Raw genomic sequence first — 20,316 nt, 5'->3', positions numbered from 1 at the left:
ATCGTCCTTTGAAATACATGAAAATATGCAAACTACCCCCAATTTTCGACCAATTTTCAACAAAATTTTAGAAATTTCACTAAACACATTTTCTTGTAGATTTCGGGCCGCAGAACTCATATCCGCTTTCATTTCTTCGATAACGCCAAAGGTTCTTCCAGAATCGTCCTTTGAAGTAAATAAAAATATGCAAAATTCACCCAATTTTCGACCAATTTTCAACAAAATTTTCGAAATTTCACTAAATACATTTTCTTGTAGATTTCTCTTCTGATTTGGAATGTCAAAAACTCGTGACAATTGAGATCGGGGTGGGTGGGTGGGGCTTAATCTTCGTTTTTTTTTATGTACAAAGTTTTTTTTCAACAACAGGATAATTAAATATATTGTTAGTTTCTCGTTGGAAAAAAAAGATTTCGAATATTAAGAAAATATGGACAAAATATAAGCCCCGCCCACCCACCCCTTCTCAATTGTGATGAATGTGAGCTGAAGGGCGGAGTTTAGTTGCAAAATTCTCATTCCTCTACACGAAATTATGATATGAAATTCATCACAATTGAGATAGGGGTGGGTGGGTGGGGCTTAATCTTTTTTTTTTGTTTAAATGTATAGAGTTTTCTCTCAATAACAGGATAATTAAACATGGTTTCAGTTTCTTCTTGGGAAAAGAAGGCTTTGTATATTAAGAAAAATGGACAAAATATAGGCCCCGCCCACCCACCCCTTCTCAATTGTGATGAATGTGAGCTGAAGGGCGGAGTTTAGTTGCAAAATTCTCATTCCTCTACACGAAATTATGATATGAAATTCATCACAATTGAGATAGGGGTGGGTGGGTGGGTGGGGCTTAATTTTTATTTTGTTTTAATGTATAGAGTTTTCTCTCAATAACAGGATAATTAAACATGGTTTCAGTTTCTTCTTGGGAAAAGAAGGCTTTGTATATTAAGAAAAATGGACAAAATATAGGCCCCGCCCACCCACCCCTTCGCAATTGTGATGAATGTGAGCTGAAGGGCGGAGTTTAGTTGCAAAATTCTCATTCCTCTACACGAAATTATGATATGAAATTCATCACAATTGAGATAGGGGTGGGTGGGTGGGGCTTAATCTTTGCTTTTTTTTTAATGTATAGAGTTTTCTCTCAATAACGGGATAATTAAACATGTTTTCAGTTTCTTCTTGGAAAAAGAAGACTTTGTATATTAAGAAAAATGGACAAAATATAGACCCCGCCCACCCACCCCTTCTCAATTGTGATGAATGTGAGCTGAAGGGCGGAGTTTAGTTGCAAAATTCTCATTCCTCTACACGAAATTATGATATGAAATTCATCACAATTGAGATAGGGGTGGGTGGGTGGGGCTTAATCTTTTTTTTTTGTTTTAATGTATAGAGTTTTCTCTCAACAACGGGATAATTAAAGATGTTTTCAGTTTCTTCTTGGAAAAAGAAGACTTTGTATATTAAGAAAAATGGACAAAATATAGACCCCGCCCACCCACCCCTTCTCAATTGTGATGAATGTGAGCTGAAGGGCGGAGTTTAGTTGCAAAATTCTCATTCCTCTACACGAAATTATGATATGAAATTCATCACAATTGAGATAGGGGTGGGTGGGTGGGGCTTAATCTTTTTTTTTTTGTTTTAATGTATAGAGTTTTCTCTCAACAACGGGATAATTAAACATGTTTTCAGTTTCTTCTTGGAAAAAGAAGACTTTGTATATTAAGAAAAAGGGACAAAATATAGACCCCACCCACCCCTTCTCAATTGTGATGAATTTTTTATTCATCGTGAGCTGAAGAGCGGAGTTTAGTTGCAAAATTCTCATTCCTCTACACGAAATTATGATATGAAATTCATCACAATTGAGATAGGGGTGGGTGGGTGGGGCTTAATCTTTTTTTTTGTTTTAATGTATAGAGTTTTCTCTCAATAACAGGATAATTAAGCATGGTTTCAGTTTCTTCTTGGGAAAAGAAGGCTTTGTATATTAAGAAAAATGGACAAAATATAGGCCCCGCCTACCCACCCTTTCTCAATTGTGATGAATTTTTTATTCATCGTGAGCTGAAAGGCGGAGTTTAGTTGCAAAATTCTCATTCCTCTACACAAAATTATCATTTGAAATTCATTGATACGATAACACTGATTTCAGCACTTTTGACATTTTCCACCATTTTTCAACTATTTCAGAAAATTAGTTGAACACATTTTCTTTTACATTTCGATATCCAGAAGTTATTTTTGTTTTCACCTCTTCGAAAATTCCTACGGTTTTTCAAAAATCTCCAATTGAAATACAGATATTTTAAAGATTAGCGCTTTTTTTTACTTTTTCACATCCTAGATTCTATTATTAGTTTCCACTCCCACTCGGCAGAAAAAATAATTAGCCCCGCCCACCCACCCTGGTCCTTTTTCACTGATTGATTTCATCTGTTCTGAATGAAATGACAGATCTTATACTGAACAGAAATAAAACTAGTCGTTAGAATGAGAAGAGAGAAGATGGGCGGGGCTAGTACTTGCTAAGATAAGAGTGATTTCGGCAAATGACATATCCTCTAAGAAAACAGAGGGTGGGTGGGCGGGGCTAGTTTTGATACGATAAGACTGATTTTGGCACTTTTGACATTTTCCACCATTTTTCAACTATTTCCGAAAATCGTCTCCGGCTTCTGTCTGTCTCTCTGTTTGTCTTTTTGTCTGTCTGTCTATCTGCCGTCTGTCCGGATTTTTATAATAAATATAATTATTTTATTTATTTTTTTCTTTATATACATACATAGTATTCTTTGAACAACACGAAACTCAAAAACACGTTTTTTATTTCTCGTAAAGAAATAAGGATTTTGCAGTTAAGCTCCACCTTCTTGGCTCATGACGAATAAAAAAATCATCAGAATTGAGATAGGGTGGATGGGCGGGGCATATATTGTGCCTTTTGTTTTCCTAATATACATAGCCAAAAAATCTAAACCGAGAACTTGAAAAATCAAATAATCGAGAAATCAAAACATCAAGGAAAACAAAAAAATTAACGGAAAATCTAGAATTTAAAAATTGAAAAATTAAAATACCTATCGAAAAATTGAAAAACCGAGAAATCGAAACATCAAAAAATGGAAAAATTGAACTACTGAAATACTGAAAAACTGAAACATGGAAGGAAAATTGAAAAAGTGAAAAAATCCAAAACTGAAACATTGAAAAATCCAGAAATCGAAAAATTGAAAAATCACAATTGAAGAAAGAATTGAAAATTCAAGAAACAGAGAAATGGGAAACTCAAAAAATCAGTTAATCGAAAAATTGAAAAATCGAAAAATTAGAAACGTCAAAAATTGAAAACTGGAAAATAAAAAAATTTAAAAATCGTAAAACTGAAATATCGTTAAGTTAATAAATTGAAAAACTGAAAATTTTTGAAAAAAAAAAACTTATCAAAGAAAGAAATTGAACAATCAAAAAATCAAAACATTGAAATCCCAGTAAGTTGATAAATAGGAAAATTTAAAAAACAAAAATTTTTAAAATCCAAGAATTGAACAACAAAAAAAATCGAAGCCTGAAAACTCAGAAGATTGAATGATCGAGAAAAAAAAATCTAAAATTTAAAAATTCGACAAATTGAAAAATCATGGAACTGAAAAATCGAAAAGTCGAGATAGTGAGAATTTGAGAAATGTAAAAACCTAAAACTTTAAAAACCGAAAAATTAAAATATCGAAAATACAATATCAAAAATTTGAAAAATTGAAGAAACGAAATATTGCAAAATTTCAAAGCTGAAATATTGAAAAACCTAAAAATAGGAGGAAAATTAAAGAGTCGAAACAGTGAAAAAATCCCAAACTGAAACATTGAAAAATTGAGAAATGGAAAAATGGGAAAATCAAAAAAATTGGTCTAAAGAGTTTAGACAGTACTTCGAAACAGTAAAATAGTTAATCGACACATCGGAAAATCCAGGATTCAAAAATCGAAAAGTCGAAGAATCGAATATTGACAAATCCCTAAACTAAGATATCGAAAAACTGAAAAATGAAAGGAAAACTGAAAAATGGAAAACCTGAAAACTCCAAAAACGAAAATATCCAAAAACTGAGAACCTAAAAAGTCGAAAAATTAACCAATCGAAAAATCCAAAAAGTGAAGTCGAAAAATCGAAACCTTAAAAAACCAAAAAAGGAAAAATCGAAAAATTAAAGAAATGAAGAAAGAATTGAAAAATCAAGAAACAGAGAAATGGGAAAATCAAAAAATCAGTTAATCGAAAAATTGAAAAATCGAAAAATTTAGAAACGTCGAAAATTAAAAACTGGAAAATACAAAAATTTAAAAATCGTAAAACTGAAATATCGTAAAGTTAATAAATTGAAAAACTGAAAATTTTTGAAAAAAAAAATCGTATCAAAAACTAAAAATTCGAAAAATCGAGAAATTGAACAATCAAAAAATCAAAACATTGAAATCCCAGTAAGTTGATAAATAGGAAAATTTAAAAAACAAAAATTTTAAAAATCCAAAAATTGAACAACAAAAAAAATCTAAGCCTGAAAACTCAGAAAATTGAATGATCGAGAACAAAAAATCTAAAATTTAAAAATTCGACAAATTGAAAAATCATGGAACTGAAAAATCGAAAAGTCGAGATAGTGAGAAATGTAAAAACCTGAATCTTTAAAAACTGAAAAATTAAAATGTCGAAAAATTTAAAAACCGAGAAAACACAATATCAAAAATTTGAAAAATTGAAGAAACGAAATACATACTGCAAAATTCCAAAGCTGAAATATTGAAAAACCTAAAAATGGAAGGAAAATTAAAGAATCGAAACAGTGAAAAAATCCCAAACTGAAACATTGAAAAATTGAAAAATTGAGAAATGGGAAAATCAAAAAAATTGGTCTAAAGAGTTTAGACAGTACTTCGAAACACTAAAATAGTTAATCGCCACAACGGAAAATCCAGGATTCAAAAATCGAAAAGTCGAAGAATCGAATATTGACAAATCCCAAAACTAAGATATCGAAAAACTGAAAAATGAAAGAAAAACTGAAAAATGGAAAACCTGAAAACTCCAAAAACGAAAATATCCAAAAACTGAGAACCTAAAAAGTCGAAAAATTGACCAATCGCAAAATCCAAAAAGTGAAGTCGAAAAATCGAAACCTTAAAAAACCAAAAAAGGAAAAATCGAAAAATTAAAGAATTGAAGAAAGAATTGAAAAATCAAGAAACAGAGAAATGGGAAAATCAAAAAATCAGTTAATCGAAAAATTGAAAAATCGAAAAATTTAGAAACGTCGAAAATTAAAAACTGGAAAATAAAAAAATTTAAAAATCGTAAAACTGAAATATCGTAAAGTTAATAAATTGAAAAACTGAAAATTTTTGAAAAAAAATCGTATCAAAAACTAAAAATTCGAAAAATCGAGAAATTGAACAATCAAAAAATCAAAACATTGAAATCCCAGTAAGTTGATAAATAGGAAAATTTAAAAAACAAAAATTTTAAAAATCTAAGAAATGAACAACAAAAAAAAATCGAAGCCTGAAAACTCAGAAAATTGAATGATCGAGAACAAAAAATCTAAAATTTAAAAATTCGACAAACTGAAAAATCATGGAACTGAAAAATCGAAAAGTCGAGATAGTGAGAATTTGAGAAATGTAAAAACCTAAAACTTTAAAAACTGAAAAATTAAAATATCGAAAAATTTAAAAACCGAGAAAACACAATATCAAAAATTTGAAAAATTGAAGAAACGAAATATTGCAAAATTCCAAAGCTGAAATATTGAAAAACCTAAAAATGGAAGGAAAATTAAAGAATCGAAACAGTGAAAAAATCCCAAACTGAAACATTGAAAAATTGGGAAATGGAAAAATGGGAAAATCAAAAAAATTGGTCTAAAGAGTTTAGACAGTACTTCGAAACAGTAAAATAGTTAATCGACACATCGGAAAATCCAGGAGTCAAAAATCGAAAAGTCGAAGAATCGAATATTGACAAATCCTAAAACTAAGATATCGAAAAACTGAAAAATGAAAGAAAAATGGAAAACCTGAAAACTCCAAAAACGGAAATATCCAAAAATTGAGAACCTAAAAAGTCGAAAAATTGAGCAATCGAAAAATCCAAAAAGTGAAGTCGAAAAATCGAAACCTTAAAAAACCAAACAAGAAAAAATCGAAAAATTAAAGAATTGAAGAAAGAATTGAAAAATCAAGAAACAGAGAAATGGGAAAATCAAAAAATCAGTTAGTCGAAAAATTGAAAAATCGAAAAATTTAGAAACGTCGAAAATTAAAAACTGGAAAATACAAAAATTTAAAAATCGTAAAACTGAAATATCGTAAAGTTAATAAATTGAAAAACTGAAAATTTTTGAAAAAAAAATCGTATCAAAAACTAAAAATTCGAAAAATCGAGAAATTGAACAATCAAAAAATCAAAACATTGAAATCCCAGTAAGTTGATAAATAGGAAAATTTAAAAAACAAAAATTTTAAAAATCCAAGAATTGAACAACAAAAAAAATCGAAGCCTGAAAACTCAGAAAATTGAATGATCGAGAACAAAAAATCTAAAATTTAAAAATTCGACAAATTGAAAAATCATGGAACTGAAAAATCGAAAAGTCGAGATAGTGAGAAATGTAAAAACCTAAAACTTTAAAAACTGAAAAATTAAAATATCGAAAAATTTAAAAACCGAGAAAACATAATATCAAAAATTTGAAAAATTGAAGAAACGAAATATTGCAAAATTCCAAAGCTGAAATATTGAAAAACCTAAAAATGGAAGGAAAATTAAAGAATCGAAACAGTGAAAAAGTCCCAAACTGAAACATTGAAAAATTGAGAAATGGAAAAATGGGAAAATCAAAAAAATTGGTCTAAAGAGTTTAGACAGTACTTCGAAACAGTAAAATAGTTAATCGACACATCGGAAAATCCAGGATTCAAAAATCGAAAAGTCGAAGAATCGAATATTGACAAATCCCAAAACTAAGATATCGAAAAACTGAAAAATGAAAGAAAAACTGAAAAATGTAAACCTGAAAACTCCAAAAACGGAAATATCCAAAAACTGAGAACCTAAAAAGTCGAAAAATTGAGCAATCGAAAAATCCAAAAAGTGAAGTCGAAAAATCGAAACCTTAAAAAACCAAAAAAGGAAAAATCGAAAAATTAAAGAATTGAAGAAAGAATTGAAAAATCAAGAAACAGAGAAATTGGAAAATCAAAAAATCAGTTAATCGAAAAATCGAAAAATCGGAAAATTTAGAAACGTCGAAAATTGAAAACTGGAAAATAAAAAAAATAAAAATCGTAAAACTGAAATATCGTAAAGTTAATAAATTGAAAAACTTAAAATTTTTGAAAAAAAAAATCGTATCAAAAACTAAAAATTCGAAAAATCGAGAACTTGAACAATCAAAAAATCAAAACATTGAAATCCCAGTAAGTTGATAAATAGGAAAATTTAAAAAACAAAAATTTTAAAAATCCAAGAATTGAACAACAAAAAGTGATGTTTTATTCATGTGCGAATTTTCAAGCGATTCTTGATGGTTATGACTCAAAAAACTTGAAAAGAAAACATACAATGGTGCTTTTTTTACGATATTTCTCAGCAATATTTTTTTAGTTGATTGAACAGGTCTCTGCGCTCTAGAACATGAAAAAAACTGCACTTTGATGTACGATACATCGAAATTAATATAATTTTTTCATACAAAAAACCAAAAAAATGTTATACCTCGTCTAGCGAGTCCCCTTAATTCAATAAATTCTGGCATTTGTTGAAGTTGTTATCTCAGTAACATCAGAATTCGGCTGTCGTGTCATATAAAGCGCTTTTTATGGGTCAGCTGTCGCAATTTGGAAGTTGCGGTTAAATTTGCAGAACCGATATTAAATACCTATTTTATACCGACTTTACGAGAATTCGTAGTCATCAAAACGCGATTACCTCCACCAGAGAAGCTATTGTAAGACCGTGTAATTCTTGTCGTTTACCATTCGACAGTTTTACAATCGATCCCATATCGCCCGGATTTTGGCGCAAAATTTAATCCCGCCTTCGAAAAATTCGACCCCGCATAAACTGAATCCATAACTCCCTAGACCTTATCAAGCTCTTTATTAAACCGTAATTTATAAGTTGCTTCCTTTTCGGGCCCCGCTCGCGATTTATGGCCCTCTCAACCTGATGTTTGAGTCGCGGATGATAATTAAATATGAAAGTTCAGCTCGAGATAATAAAATACGCCACGGGATCGATCTTTTCGCGATAATTTCCAATTAAAGAAACAGACGCGAGGGCCCAGACCGGCCCAGCGAAAGAGATATTCGCCATGGCAACCGCCCAATTGATGAAAACGGTTTTTCCGGTTATTTTAAATTCGAAATAAAAGTCGGCAGGCTTTGCCGTAATGATCTTCCTTAAGAAAGCTCGACTCTAGTAACGATTCACGTTTAATTACGCCCACTTTCTGTTAGATCTTATTTAATTGCAGATTTTGCTAATTGATACAAATGTTATGCTCGGCGAAAATGCCGAGCAATGAGGCGGATCGAATGAACTCAAACAATTGTAAATATCGTCGTTTTTAATTTTTAATTCAGCACATCGCAGCAAGATGGACGGTATATGTTGATTTTTACGTCCGACTCCGTCCGTCCGTCTGTCTGTCCGTCTGTCCGTCTGTCTGCCGTCCCGGATTTTTATTAGACAGATAATCTCCGAAAGTACTGGGTCGATTGTTTTCAAATTTTGTATTTACATAGATAATTAATTCTTTATTTGTGTTTTATACTAGCAAAACGTCTTAAACTAAGAATATTGTTGAAATCGTAGTAACCCAATGGATTTTTTTCGGGAAAATGTTTTGGAAACACTGTGTTCTATTTTGTATGAATTTTTAAATGTTTTTAGTGACAATTTTTGTATGATTTTAACAGTGAGAAAAAAAATGAAAAATAATCGAAAGTTCGAAAAATCGAGACATCTAATAATAGAAAATTCGATACCTTAAAAAATCGTAAAACATTGAAAAATCGAAATACCGAAGAATTGAAAATCGAAAAATGAAACATCAGAAAATTATAGACCAAAATAAAAAATTGAAAAACTGATAAATCGAAAACCTGAACAATCAAATCTCGATAAATCAGGAGTGAAAAATTAACAAATCGAAAAATTGAAAAACAGAACATCTAAATCCAGGAAGTCGAAAAATCGAAAGATTAAGAAGTATTGAAAAATTAAAATATCAAAAGATTGAAAAATCTAAAACTTAAAAATCCAAAAATTGAAAAATCGAAAAATCCAGAAGTCAAAAATAGAAAAGCCGAAGAATTGAATTATTGAAAAATCCTAAAACTGAAAAATGGAAAAATCCAAAAATTGTCGAAAAATAGAAACCTTAAAAAATCGAAAAATTGAAAAATCAAAACTTGAAAAATCAAAAAATTAAAGAACTGAAGAAGAGGACAATCGAAACACTCGAAGGTCAAGAAATGGGAAAATCAAAACATCGATTTATTGAAAAATCTTAAAATTGAGAGTTTATGAAAGTCAAAATTGAAAAATTAAAAAATCGAAAATTTGACAGAATGACAATTGAAAAACAGAAAATCTAAAACCGGGAAGTCGCAAAATTCAAAAATTACAGCATCGAAAAATTGAACAATTGAAAAATCGAAAAATCAAAAATCTAAAATTTAAAAAATCCAAAAATTTAAAAATCGAAAAGTTAAAAATACAGAGATCTAAACGCCAAAAAATTTAAAAACCGAACATTTAGAACATCGAAAACTTGAAAAAACGAAAAATCCAAAATTTAAAAAATCGAAAAATTGAAACTTGGCGAAAGTAAAAAATCGAGAAACCGAAAAATTGAAAACTTGGAAAACCTTAATTACTTAAAAATTGAAAAATCGAAAAAAAAACTGAAAAGTCCCAGAACGGACACTTCGAGCAACTGAGAAATCGAAAAATTGTAAAATCTAGAAATAGAAAAGTGCAGAAGTGGAAAAAACTAAAATTTTAAAAATCGAAAAATTGAAAAACAAAAACGTGAAAATTGAATAATTGAAAAATTGAGGAACTAAAAAAATCAAAAATCGTAAAACTGAAATATTAGAAAATTGAAAAACCAAAAAATCAAAAACTGAAAAATCGAAAATTTGAAAAATCGAGAACTTAAATTGACAAATTGAGAAATCGAAAAGTCGAGTAACCAATTAATTGAGAAAATCGAGAACTCGAAAAATCGAAAATTTAAAAAGGCCAAAAATTGAAAAGTCGGAAAATCGAATAATTGAGAAATCGTAGAACTGATGAAATATCGGAGAATTTGGAAACCGAAAAATTAAAAAATTGTAAAAAACATGGATTTTTCAATTAGGCTCCGCCCCTACGCCTGTCAACCAATGAAAACTTCATCACTATGTAGATCAGGGCTGGTATGGGTGGGGCTTAATCTTTAGCTTTAACTTTTTTCTAAATATGCATGGTATTTTTTGAATACCACGAAACTCAAAAACATGTTTTTAATGTCTTCTAGAGAAATAAGGATTTTGCAGTTAAGCTCAGTCCCATTGGCTCACGACGAATAAAAAAAAATCATTGCAATAGAGATAGGGCGGGTGGGCGGGGCTTATATTTTCCCCTTTTCTTAAATATACGTAGCCATCTTTTCACTACAAGAAACTTAAAACATGGGTGAAATGGTACGATTTTGCAAGGAGATATTGATTATTATTATGGGGTTGAGCCTAATTACAAAATTGATATTTCCTTGTACAAATTTTCCTTTTTAAACATGTTTTAAGTTTCTTGTCGTGAAAAGAAGTCTACACATAATAAAACAAAAAGGCAAAATGTAAGCCCGCCCACCCACCCTATCTCGATTGTGATGATTTTTTTTTTATTCGCCGAGAACCAAGAGGGCGAAGCTTAACTGCAAAATACTTATTTCTTTACAAGAAATTAAGAACATGTTTTTGAGTAGTGTCTTCAAACTATACTATGTATAGTAAGAGAAAGGGACAAAATATTAACCCCGCCCACCCACCCCATCTCAATTGTGATGAACTCTTTTATTCTTAGAATCGTAAAACACCTTTAAAATGGCAATTTTTTTAAGGAAATACGGATTTTGCAGTTAAGCTCATGAAAATTCGAAATATTAAGACATTGAAGAATCGAAAAATTGACAATCAAAAACCCAAAAAATTGAAAAATTGACAAATTGAAAAATCGAGAAATTTAAAAATGGGAAAATTGAACAATAATAAAACTGAATATGTAAATTCCAAAACTTAAATATCGAAAAATTGAGAAACCGAAAGTTGAAAAAGCGAACAATCGAACAGTTGAAAATTCTTAAAAATTGAAAAATCCAAGAACTGTGATACAATTTTTATTTTTTATTTTTTTCAAAAATCTCGAAGTGTAAAATAAAATGCGAGAAGTCAAAAAATTTAAAAATAGAGAAACCAAAATAGCGCAAATTTGATAAATCGAAATATCGAAAAATCATAAATCTAAAATTTAAAAAATCCAAAAACTTAAAAATCGAAAAGTAAAAAATACAGAGATCTAAACGCCATAAAATTGAAAACCGAACATTTAAAACATCGAATTTTTGAAAAAACGAAAAATCCAAAATTTAAAAAATCGAAAAATTGAAACTTGGAAAAAGTAAAAAATCGAGAAATCGAAAAATTGAAAACTTGGAGAACCTTAATTACTTAAAAATTGAAAAATCGAAAAAAAAACTGAAAAAACCCAGAACGGACACTTCGAGAAACTGAGATATCGAAAAATTGTAAAATCTAGAAATAGAAAAGTGCAAAAGTGGAAAAAACCAAAATTTTAAAAATCGAAAAATTGAAAAATAAAAACGTGAAAATTGAATAATTGAAAAATTGAGGAATTGAAAACATTAAGCTCCGCCCCATTGGCTCACGACGAATAAAAAAAAATCATCACAATTTAGATAGGGCGGGTGGGCGGGGCTTATATTTTCCCTTTTTGCTAAATATACATAACCATCTTTTCACTACAAGAAACTTAAAACATGGGTGAAATGATACGTTTTTGCAAGGAAATATGAATTTTGCAATTATGAGGTGGAGCCTAATTACAAAATCGATATTTCCTTATATAAATTTTCCTTTTTACACATGTTTTAAATTTCCCATTGTGAAAAGAAGTGTACACAGATTAAAACAAAAAGGCAAAATGTAACATTTGAAAAATTGAAATATGGAAGAGCTGAAATGAAAAATCGAGAAATCGAAAAATCAAAAATTTTAAATATTGAAAAATTAAAATACCAAAAAATTGAGAAATCTAAAATTTAAAAATGGAAAAAGTAAAAAGGCGACACGTCGAAAGTCCCAGTCAAAAATGGAAAAGTCGAAACAGAGATATTGAAAAATCCCAAAACTGAAATATCGAAAAACGGAAAAATGAAAGAAAAACTGAAATATCCAAAAACCGGGAATCCAAAGAATCGAAAAATTGAGAAATCGAAAAATCAAAAAAGTGAAATCGAAATATCGAAACCTTAAACAAATCGAAAAATTGAACAATCCAAAACCTGCAAAATCGTAAGATCGAAAAATTGAATAACAAGTAAACTGAAAAATCCCAAAACTAAAATGTCCAAAAACTGAGAAATTAAAAAATTGAAAAATTGAGAAATCGACGAATCAAAAAAGTGAAGTTGAAAAATCAAAACCTGAAAAAATAGAAAAATTGAAAAACCAAAAAACCTGAAAAACCAATTAATTGAAAAATCGACAAATAAAGAGTATATAAAAGTCAAAAATTGAAAAATCGAAATATTTAAAAATCCTAAAATTGAAGAGAAAAACTGAAAACTAAGAAATTGAAAAACTGAAAAATTGTAAAGTCCAAAAATTGAATAAACAAAAAAAACTGAAAAATCCCCAATCTAAATTTTGAAAAACTGAGAATTCTAAAGTTGAAACAGCAAGAAATTATGTCTGTATTTGTAATTTATTATTCCATTCATATTTTTTGGATTTGCATATACAGATGACTCAAAAATATTAATGAATGCGTCAATTTATTTTATTGATTAAATCAGAAACTACAAAACCGAATGATTTGAAATCTTGGAGATATTTTAAATTTATCATAAGCATGGTAAATTTTTGACCAAAAATCTTAAATGGGTAAAGAATGATCAGTCTATAGTTGTGATTTATCAACTGCATTAATATTTTTTAGACTTGCTTATACGGGATGTCTGAAAAAAATTAATTACTGAGTCAATTAATTTATTGATTAAATCAAGAATTGCAAAATTGAATACTTTGAAATCTTGCAGACGTTTTAAAGTCATTGTAAGCACGGTAAACTGTTAATCCAAATAAATCTGTTTATTTCCCCCAAAAAATTGATGACGTTATGTCAAAATTTTGCGGAATAAATTCTACCAAAAATGTGCAAAATATGAGTTTTACTTGTGATTCATCATAGCATTCATATTTTTATTGATCAAATTAAGAACGAGTCATCCCATTTTCTCGAAAATGTGAAAACGCGAACGTCTTTATTTAATAATAATTACTAATTTCTACGTGACATTCTTCCGATGTATATGCGAAAAAAAAAAAATAATAGGCATGCAGTATTCACGTTTTATTTTTTTGTTTCAGGTAAGGCAGTGCCGTTCGTCGAGCTGACCGTGGCCCACGCCTCGGTGCTCACCATCTTGGCCATCAGTTTCGAGCGCTACTACGCCATTTGTAAGCCCCTGAAGGCGGGCTACATTTGTACGAAAACTAGAGCGTCTCTTATATGCTTGCTAGCCTGGTTCATAGCTGCCTTATTCACTAGGTAAGGAATATGGTGGGAAACGGCACCGGCAAAGCTGTGTGGGCCTTTAGAAAACTATAAAAGAAACCATAAAACCGCGAGTTTTATGATTTCTGCACTTCGCACGACTTTCATTTAAAAATACTCTAAACAAATGGTGGTGGGTTTCCATTTATAAAAGCACTAGATTTTTTATTAAAACCGACCCGAATCAGCACCTCCGACACGTCCTTAACCTGTTTTGTGTGGCCTTGTGTTGTGTTTTAACCCATGTGATGTTGAGCACCTCTGTATAAACCCTTAGATGACTGGTACATCTTAGCTGTATACAGGACGGATCTGGGCACTCGCAACTACTTGACCACAATAGTAGTGGCGAGTTAGTCAAATTCCGACCGGAATAAGTAGTTGCGACGTCCCCGCTGTATACAGCGGGCTTAGAGGTTTGAGATGGTTTTGGTTGCTCCCGACTCTGTCAAATTAGTTACATTGTTTTGAATTTGCAGCCCAATGCTTGTCATAGCCGAATACAAGCACCTAGATTACTTCGACGGTTCCAAGGTACCAGCTTGTCACACGTTGGCCAATACGTTTTGGTCCGCCCTGTACTTCCTCACCATCATCTTCCTCTTCTTCATCATCCCCCTCATCATCCTCCTCGTCCTCTACTGCATAATCGCCAAAAATCTCATGTCGAACGCAGCAACTCTCGTCTTAAACAAACACATCGACAACATTTCCCTCCGCGCGAGGAAGCAAGTAGTGCTGATGCTAGGCACCGTGGTTCTGAGCTTCTTCGTGTGTTTGATCCCGTTCCGCGTCTTCATCTTGTGGATCATCCTGGTCCCGGAAGAGCAAGTCTACCACCTGGAGATCGAGAAGTACTACAACATACTGTACTTTTGCAGAATCATGGTGTACCTAAACTCCGCGATTAACCCGATCCTGTACAACCTGATGAGCTCGAAATTCCGGACGGGCTTCATCATTTGCTCGGAGAGCAACCGGAAGTTCTACTTCAAGCGGGCGCGGAACGGTACCTTCAGTACCACGGCGAACTCGTGCCGGAGCAGCACGCTGAGGAACAACCGCGACGAGTACAACGTGTGCTTCAGGCCGAGGAACAACTCGGTCTTGATCAAGAACTTCAGCGACAGCCCGGAGTCCAACCGGAGCGAGCTGAAGCACCACCCGGTATAAGCGGGCTCGGACGTTTCGCTACAAAAATGTGCATTTATTTCTAGCAAATTTACAGTCTGTTGTAACCGTTAAATTAAGGTGGCGTTAGTTTTCGTCGGCCAAGAGCATTTATCCACATTATGAGTACATTTATCAAACCAAAGAGTACGTGTTTAATAAATAGTATATTTATTAATTCCTGGAAGAATAGACGGCAGAATGGATCCTTTCGTTTGAGAATGCGGGAATAAATTTCAGACAACATTACTCCTGGCATGTAAACAGGAAAACTTGTAAATAACCTATTTTACGATTCAAGGCGAGATGATTCATTATGTCAGCTATCCACATTTTTCTCGAGTCGAATAAAAAAGTTGCTGTACACTAACCCCTAGAAAAAGTAGAACCTTCCAAATATTCCACGTCAAGTACGAACACCTTATTTTTTCCACGAGTAAGTATATTTCAGTTCATTTTAATTTACGTTCTTTCATAATTGAGTAATCAAACATTTTAACACGACTGGTTTTAATCCGACGGCAAAGGTAGCCATAAACTATTCGTCGAGATCGATGGCTATCCATCTTCGCGCTGTGTAAATTATGTCTACTTTTGCTACCGCCGACAGTTGCTTCTATTAACTGATTTACAAAACTGACAGCTCGAAGCAACTGGTCGCAGTGGCGACGCTACGAGGGGAACCGATCCGAATTTGTTATTTATTTTTTTCTAAAATTGACTACATTAAAAAATCTCCTCATGGTAGCGCCGCCACTGGCGTCGTTCAGAGGCGGTTCACATTTTTCCTTTGAATCGTTCCGCCAAGCGAAAAATAGTGAACAGACCTCGAACCGTTTAAGCGTTGAAACTTTTATCGCCACTAATTCTATTCCGGCTTTTGCAGCCCCATCCTGGCCATAACCCAGTACGGCCCCGAGGAGTACGTCGACGGCTCCATCGTCTTCGTGTGCTTCAGCCTCGTCGAAGACACCCTCCCTTGTGTCTTCTTCCTCAGTTCCATCCTCGTCTTCTTCATTTTCCCCCTCGCCATCCTCATAATCGTGTACATCCTCATCGCCAAGACCCTCATGCGCCACCCCGTGGCCATGACGGGCACCAAGAGCGTGTTGCCCTCGCAGAGCGCCATAAAGTACCGCAAACAAGTCATCCTCATGCTGGGCGCCGTCGTCTTGGCGTTCTTCCTCTGTCTCTTACCTTTCCGCGCCCTCACGTTCTGGATAATCGTGGCCCCGCCGGGCTCCAACTTCGAGATCGGGTTCGAGAACTACTACAACATTCTGTACTTTGCCAGGATCATGTTCCATATAAACTCGGCGGTGAATCCCATCCTGTACAATATAATTAGCTCGAAATTTCGGGGCGGGTTCCTGCGGCTGTGCGGCGTCAAGGTGGTGAAGCGGCGGCGGAAAGACAAGAGGGAGATCACCAGGAAAAGCACGAATTCTTCGACGCATACTTCTTCCCAGCAGACTTCCGACTCATTTCTTCATAGTAGCAAAAGACACTCGGAGAAAAAATGTTCCAGTCTCAGGGAGATTAAAGAGGCGGGGGACGGGCCCGAGGGGGCGGCGAATGTTTCCAGGGAGGATAAGGGGAGGGAGGTCTACGTGAGGGCGCCGCTGGGGCACAAGTTCTCGAATGGGGAAATTTACGTTTAAGGGATTTAAGCACGTACAATACGACGCAAAAGACTCCAGAAATCATATATTTTGGTACAATCACTTATTCGAACAAAAGAACTGATACGGTTAAAGGTAGCTACGTAATTTAGGACAGGGTACTCGAGGGCGGTTTAGCTAGAGGGGCGGTTCTTTACTGAGTACCCACCGACGACAATATGTGTTCTTTTTGTGAGTGATTTATCTTTTGTACATCATAAACCAAAGACGTTGCTGTTGATTCGTTTCGTATCTATAATTGTCTGAAAAAAAATCGGCTGTGACGGTACTAGTAAGTTTATCATTTTTAAGCTTGACTTAGTTCCAAGAATCGTAGAAAATTTTACAAAAAATCTGGGGGTGGTCTTATAAAAATCCGAAAAAATCTAGTATCGTCACAGTTTGGTCACCCTGTATATTGTATGGAATTAAGTGTGACTTGAGGGTGTTTTAACCAAAGCCTACCATAGCAGCTGAAGAAAGAAACTGCGAAGAAGATACTCCAATAATTTACGTTTTATTACGGGCATTTCTGTATTTATTAATAAAAAATAAATGTGTTTGAAGTTGACTTTGAGATTATTTTTCGTCCTATTTATCCGCATTATTCCGAAACTAAGTAAATAAAAAATTGGGCTAAAGTTATTTCGATTGAACTTCACTCACAATCGTAAAAAAAAACACATCTGTTTTGGAATACGTTGCACGGCCAACTGTATTAATACATATGGCCATCCCAATTCGTATAAAAAGTTGATTTTTTGACGTTTCCAAAATCGTTAATCAGGCAACGACATCTGTTGAGTACAATTATGAACTTGGTTGGCAAATAATTGTCAAAATGACGTTTTAAAATATCACGTTTTTCTGAAAGTGTAGATAATGGCACAAGAACATTAATGATATTACTCATATTATTTAGTTTTGAAATAAGATAGATATATTTTTACAAAACGAAAATTATTTAACAAAAAGGAAGGTACATATTCATAATTTTAAAACTTTTCTGCTGCTAGGTTTGGTACAGATCGTTATTTTCTTCAACCAGTCTGTTTGTTCCAAACAAATATTATCAATAACTGGTTTCACTGTTGCTCGAATAATTATATCACAAACTCTTGATTTATGTTCCAAGCAACAAAATAATGGATTTTGGTCCAAAGAAGGATGGAGCAGATTACATATTTGTTGACATGTCTTTTTGGAGTTTAAAAACGCCAACATTTTTTGAGTGACATCACTTAACAATTCCGCAGCGGCATCCGTTGCATCATTGGAGCCTCCTTTTAATCTCACGTGTGAGAACGTTGCTTCCACCGCATCGGCGCTAAAGGAACGCGTAAGAACATAGTAAAAGCCTGCTTGTTCTAATAAAAACTTAACACACAAATATGTACTTCTGGCAATAAATTTTAAAGCATGTGCAGTCTCTTGAGTGAAACCACGAAAACCGGTGCTAGCAGTATTTGATAAGATAAAACTGATTTTCGCACTTTTGACATTTTCAACTATTTTTCATTTATTTTCGAAAATTAGCGAAAAAAGTGACAACAATTTTTCGTAATTTCCAGAAAATTTTTGTCTGAAACAGTTAAAAGACGATCTGACCCACCGGAAAATATGTAGTTGACTTATAGATAAAATATTTTTTGACGATTTGTCTTCAAATAACTGAGAAATGCGAGGAAAGGACTCCAAAAATCTCCAAAATTTCCAAAAAATTTGAAACCGTTCCAAATGGCTTTATTTCAGAGAAAAACATTGAGTTTCTAGTTTTATAGAATACTAATCGCAAATTTACCTTATAATAATAATAATAATAATAATTTATTGTACTCAACAGAGATTAATCTCCAATTACAGAATACAAAACAAAAGTAAATCGTAGTCTATCTTACAAATAAATAATTAAATACAACGTATGCCTGCAAAATATATCTAAACATCAAGAAAAAAAAAAATAGAACAGTAAGGATAGCTCATTATAAAAAAGAGTAGAACAAAATTCTGACGCTCTGTAATTATGTGTTATGCTGTAAATGTATGGATTTCGATTGAAAAAACTTCCTTACCGCTACACCCTTGGGCCAAAAAGATGCAGCCAGAATATCATTTTGATATACAAAATCGATAGTAAGTTTGAAAGAACTATATAACTCAGGAAATTTAGAGTCCAATTTAATAAGCTTAAAGTCAGGAAGACGTTTATTTTTCAGCACTTCTTCATGGGATTTTAACTTAAATTTGATATAATCAGTAATCTTGTTCACATCAACATTAGGGTTTACTCTTGTAATATGTATATGACTGCTTTTTTTTCTGGTGACAGCTACGAAATCATGATCACTCGATGACAAATCTGACGAACCTGAACTAGAAGCTATATCTGCTGAGCCAATAATTAACTTACTTACTTTCGGCCGACGTTTTAAAGTATCACCTGTTACCTCCTTCTCAGAAGGATTTTTACCATTGTCTGAAGAATTATTTAGATCAACTTCATTACATGAATTCGTATTAGGATAAATAATAGTGTTCCGTATTTCAGGTTCACTTTTGTTTACCACTTTTCTTGCTTCCACACCACTCACGTTTTTATTCATAATCTTACTCGAAAAAGCGTCCATTGATGATAAACTACAATCAGTGGAGCCTCCCAAGTTGTTCGAACTTTTTATCAAAATGTCTATCATCTCACTTTGCGTTTTTACACGATCCCTTAGCTCCTTTATAATTTCGTCTTTTTGTTTAATAATATAATTGAAAACAGCAATATCAACCTTTTTCTCAGGTCCACTCATTTGTTCCATTGCTTCAAAAAACTCAGAATCTTCGCACACAACAGGAGGCATTTTCACTTTATCACAGCAAACTAAAGACTTACTGTCCAAAATTTTTACATAAGATACACCCTTGGCACAACTAAGGTGGTACACATTATCACACGATATACATTTTAATGCACTGACAACTTTTGATTTACACTTTCTGCAGATTTGTGCAGACGTACCGGACTGACTACTACTATTGGCATCCATCTTGGCTATCATTTTCAGCTTATGAAATACTAGCCCCGCCCACCCACTTACCCTCCATTCTCTTAAAGAGTATGTCGTTTGCCAAAAATTGCCTTATTTAAGCAAGTACTAGCCCCACCCAGCCACCCTGTATTTTCTTAGGGATATGTTATTTACTAAAATCAGTTTTTTTGTTAGCAAATACTAGCCCCGCCCACCCGCCCTCTCTTACCTTGTAGGATATGTCATTTGCCACCGTTAGTCTTACCTTAGCAAGTACTAGCCCCGCCCACCCGCCCTCTAGTTTCTTGGAAGGTATGTGATTTGCCAAAATCAGTATTATCTTAGCAAGTACTATATTGTATATTGAAATGGCAAAATAAATGATTAAACACTAATTAAATACTACTTGCTAAGATAATACTGATTTTGGCAAATCACATACCTTCCAAGAAAATAGAGGGTGGGCGGGCGGGGCTAGTATTTGATAAGATAAAACTGATTTTCGCACTTTTGACATTTTCAACTATTTCAGAAAATTAGTTGAAGACATTTTTTG

The 20,316-nt window shown here is 32.8% G+C and overlaps 1 protein-coding gene and 1 long non-coding RNA gene across 3 annotated transcripts in view; one reads left to right on the top strand and one right to left on the bottom strand.

The window, feature by feature from the left end:
- The window catches only part of LOC135136408 (growth hormone secretagogue receptor type 1), a 65,951-nt gene extending 48,640 nt beyond the window's left edge, over positions 1-17,311 (top strand). Inside the window, exons 3-4 of one of the 2 annotated variants that reach the window (XM_064065663.1) lie at positions 13,723-13,903; positions 15,966-17,311. In XM_064065663.1, coding sequence (XP_063921733.1) covers positions 13,723-13,903; positions 15,966-16,740 — 956 coding nt within the window. In that variant the 3' untranslated portion in view covers positions 16,741-17,311. Of the gene's footprint in view, positions 1-13,722; positions 13,904-14,388; positions 15,258-15,965 lie in introns of those variants that run through there. The other variant, XM_064065664.1, reaches the window with a different exon arrangement.
- Positions 17,312-19,073: 1,762 nt separating this feature from the next.
- On the bottom strand, positions 19,074-19,713 carry LOC135136551 (uncharacterized). The gene is made up of 2 exons (XR_010281731.1): positions 19,155-19,713; positions 19,074-19,108 (listed from the first exon to the last, which is right to left on the bottom strand). It is a non-coding gene; the product is annotated as an uncharacterized LOC135136551 (long non-coding RNA).
- Positions 19,714-20,316: the final 603 nt, after the last annotated feature.

This window comes from Zophobas morio, unplaced genomic scaffold (genome assembly GCF_036711695.1).
Source record: "Zophobas morio isolate AGI-343-1 ecotype UQ-CSIRO unplaced genomic scaffold, CSIRO_AGI_Zmor_V1 ptg000026l, whole genome shotgun sequence".
In the NCBI taxonomy this organism is placed as follows: Eukaryota; Metazoa; Arthropoda; class Insecta; order Coleoptera; family Tenebrionidae; genus Zophobas; species Zophobas morio.
This window is presented reverse-complemented; position numbering and strand designations above follow the sequence as displayed.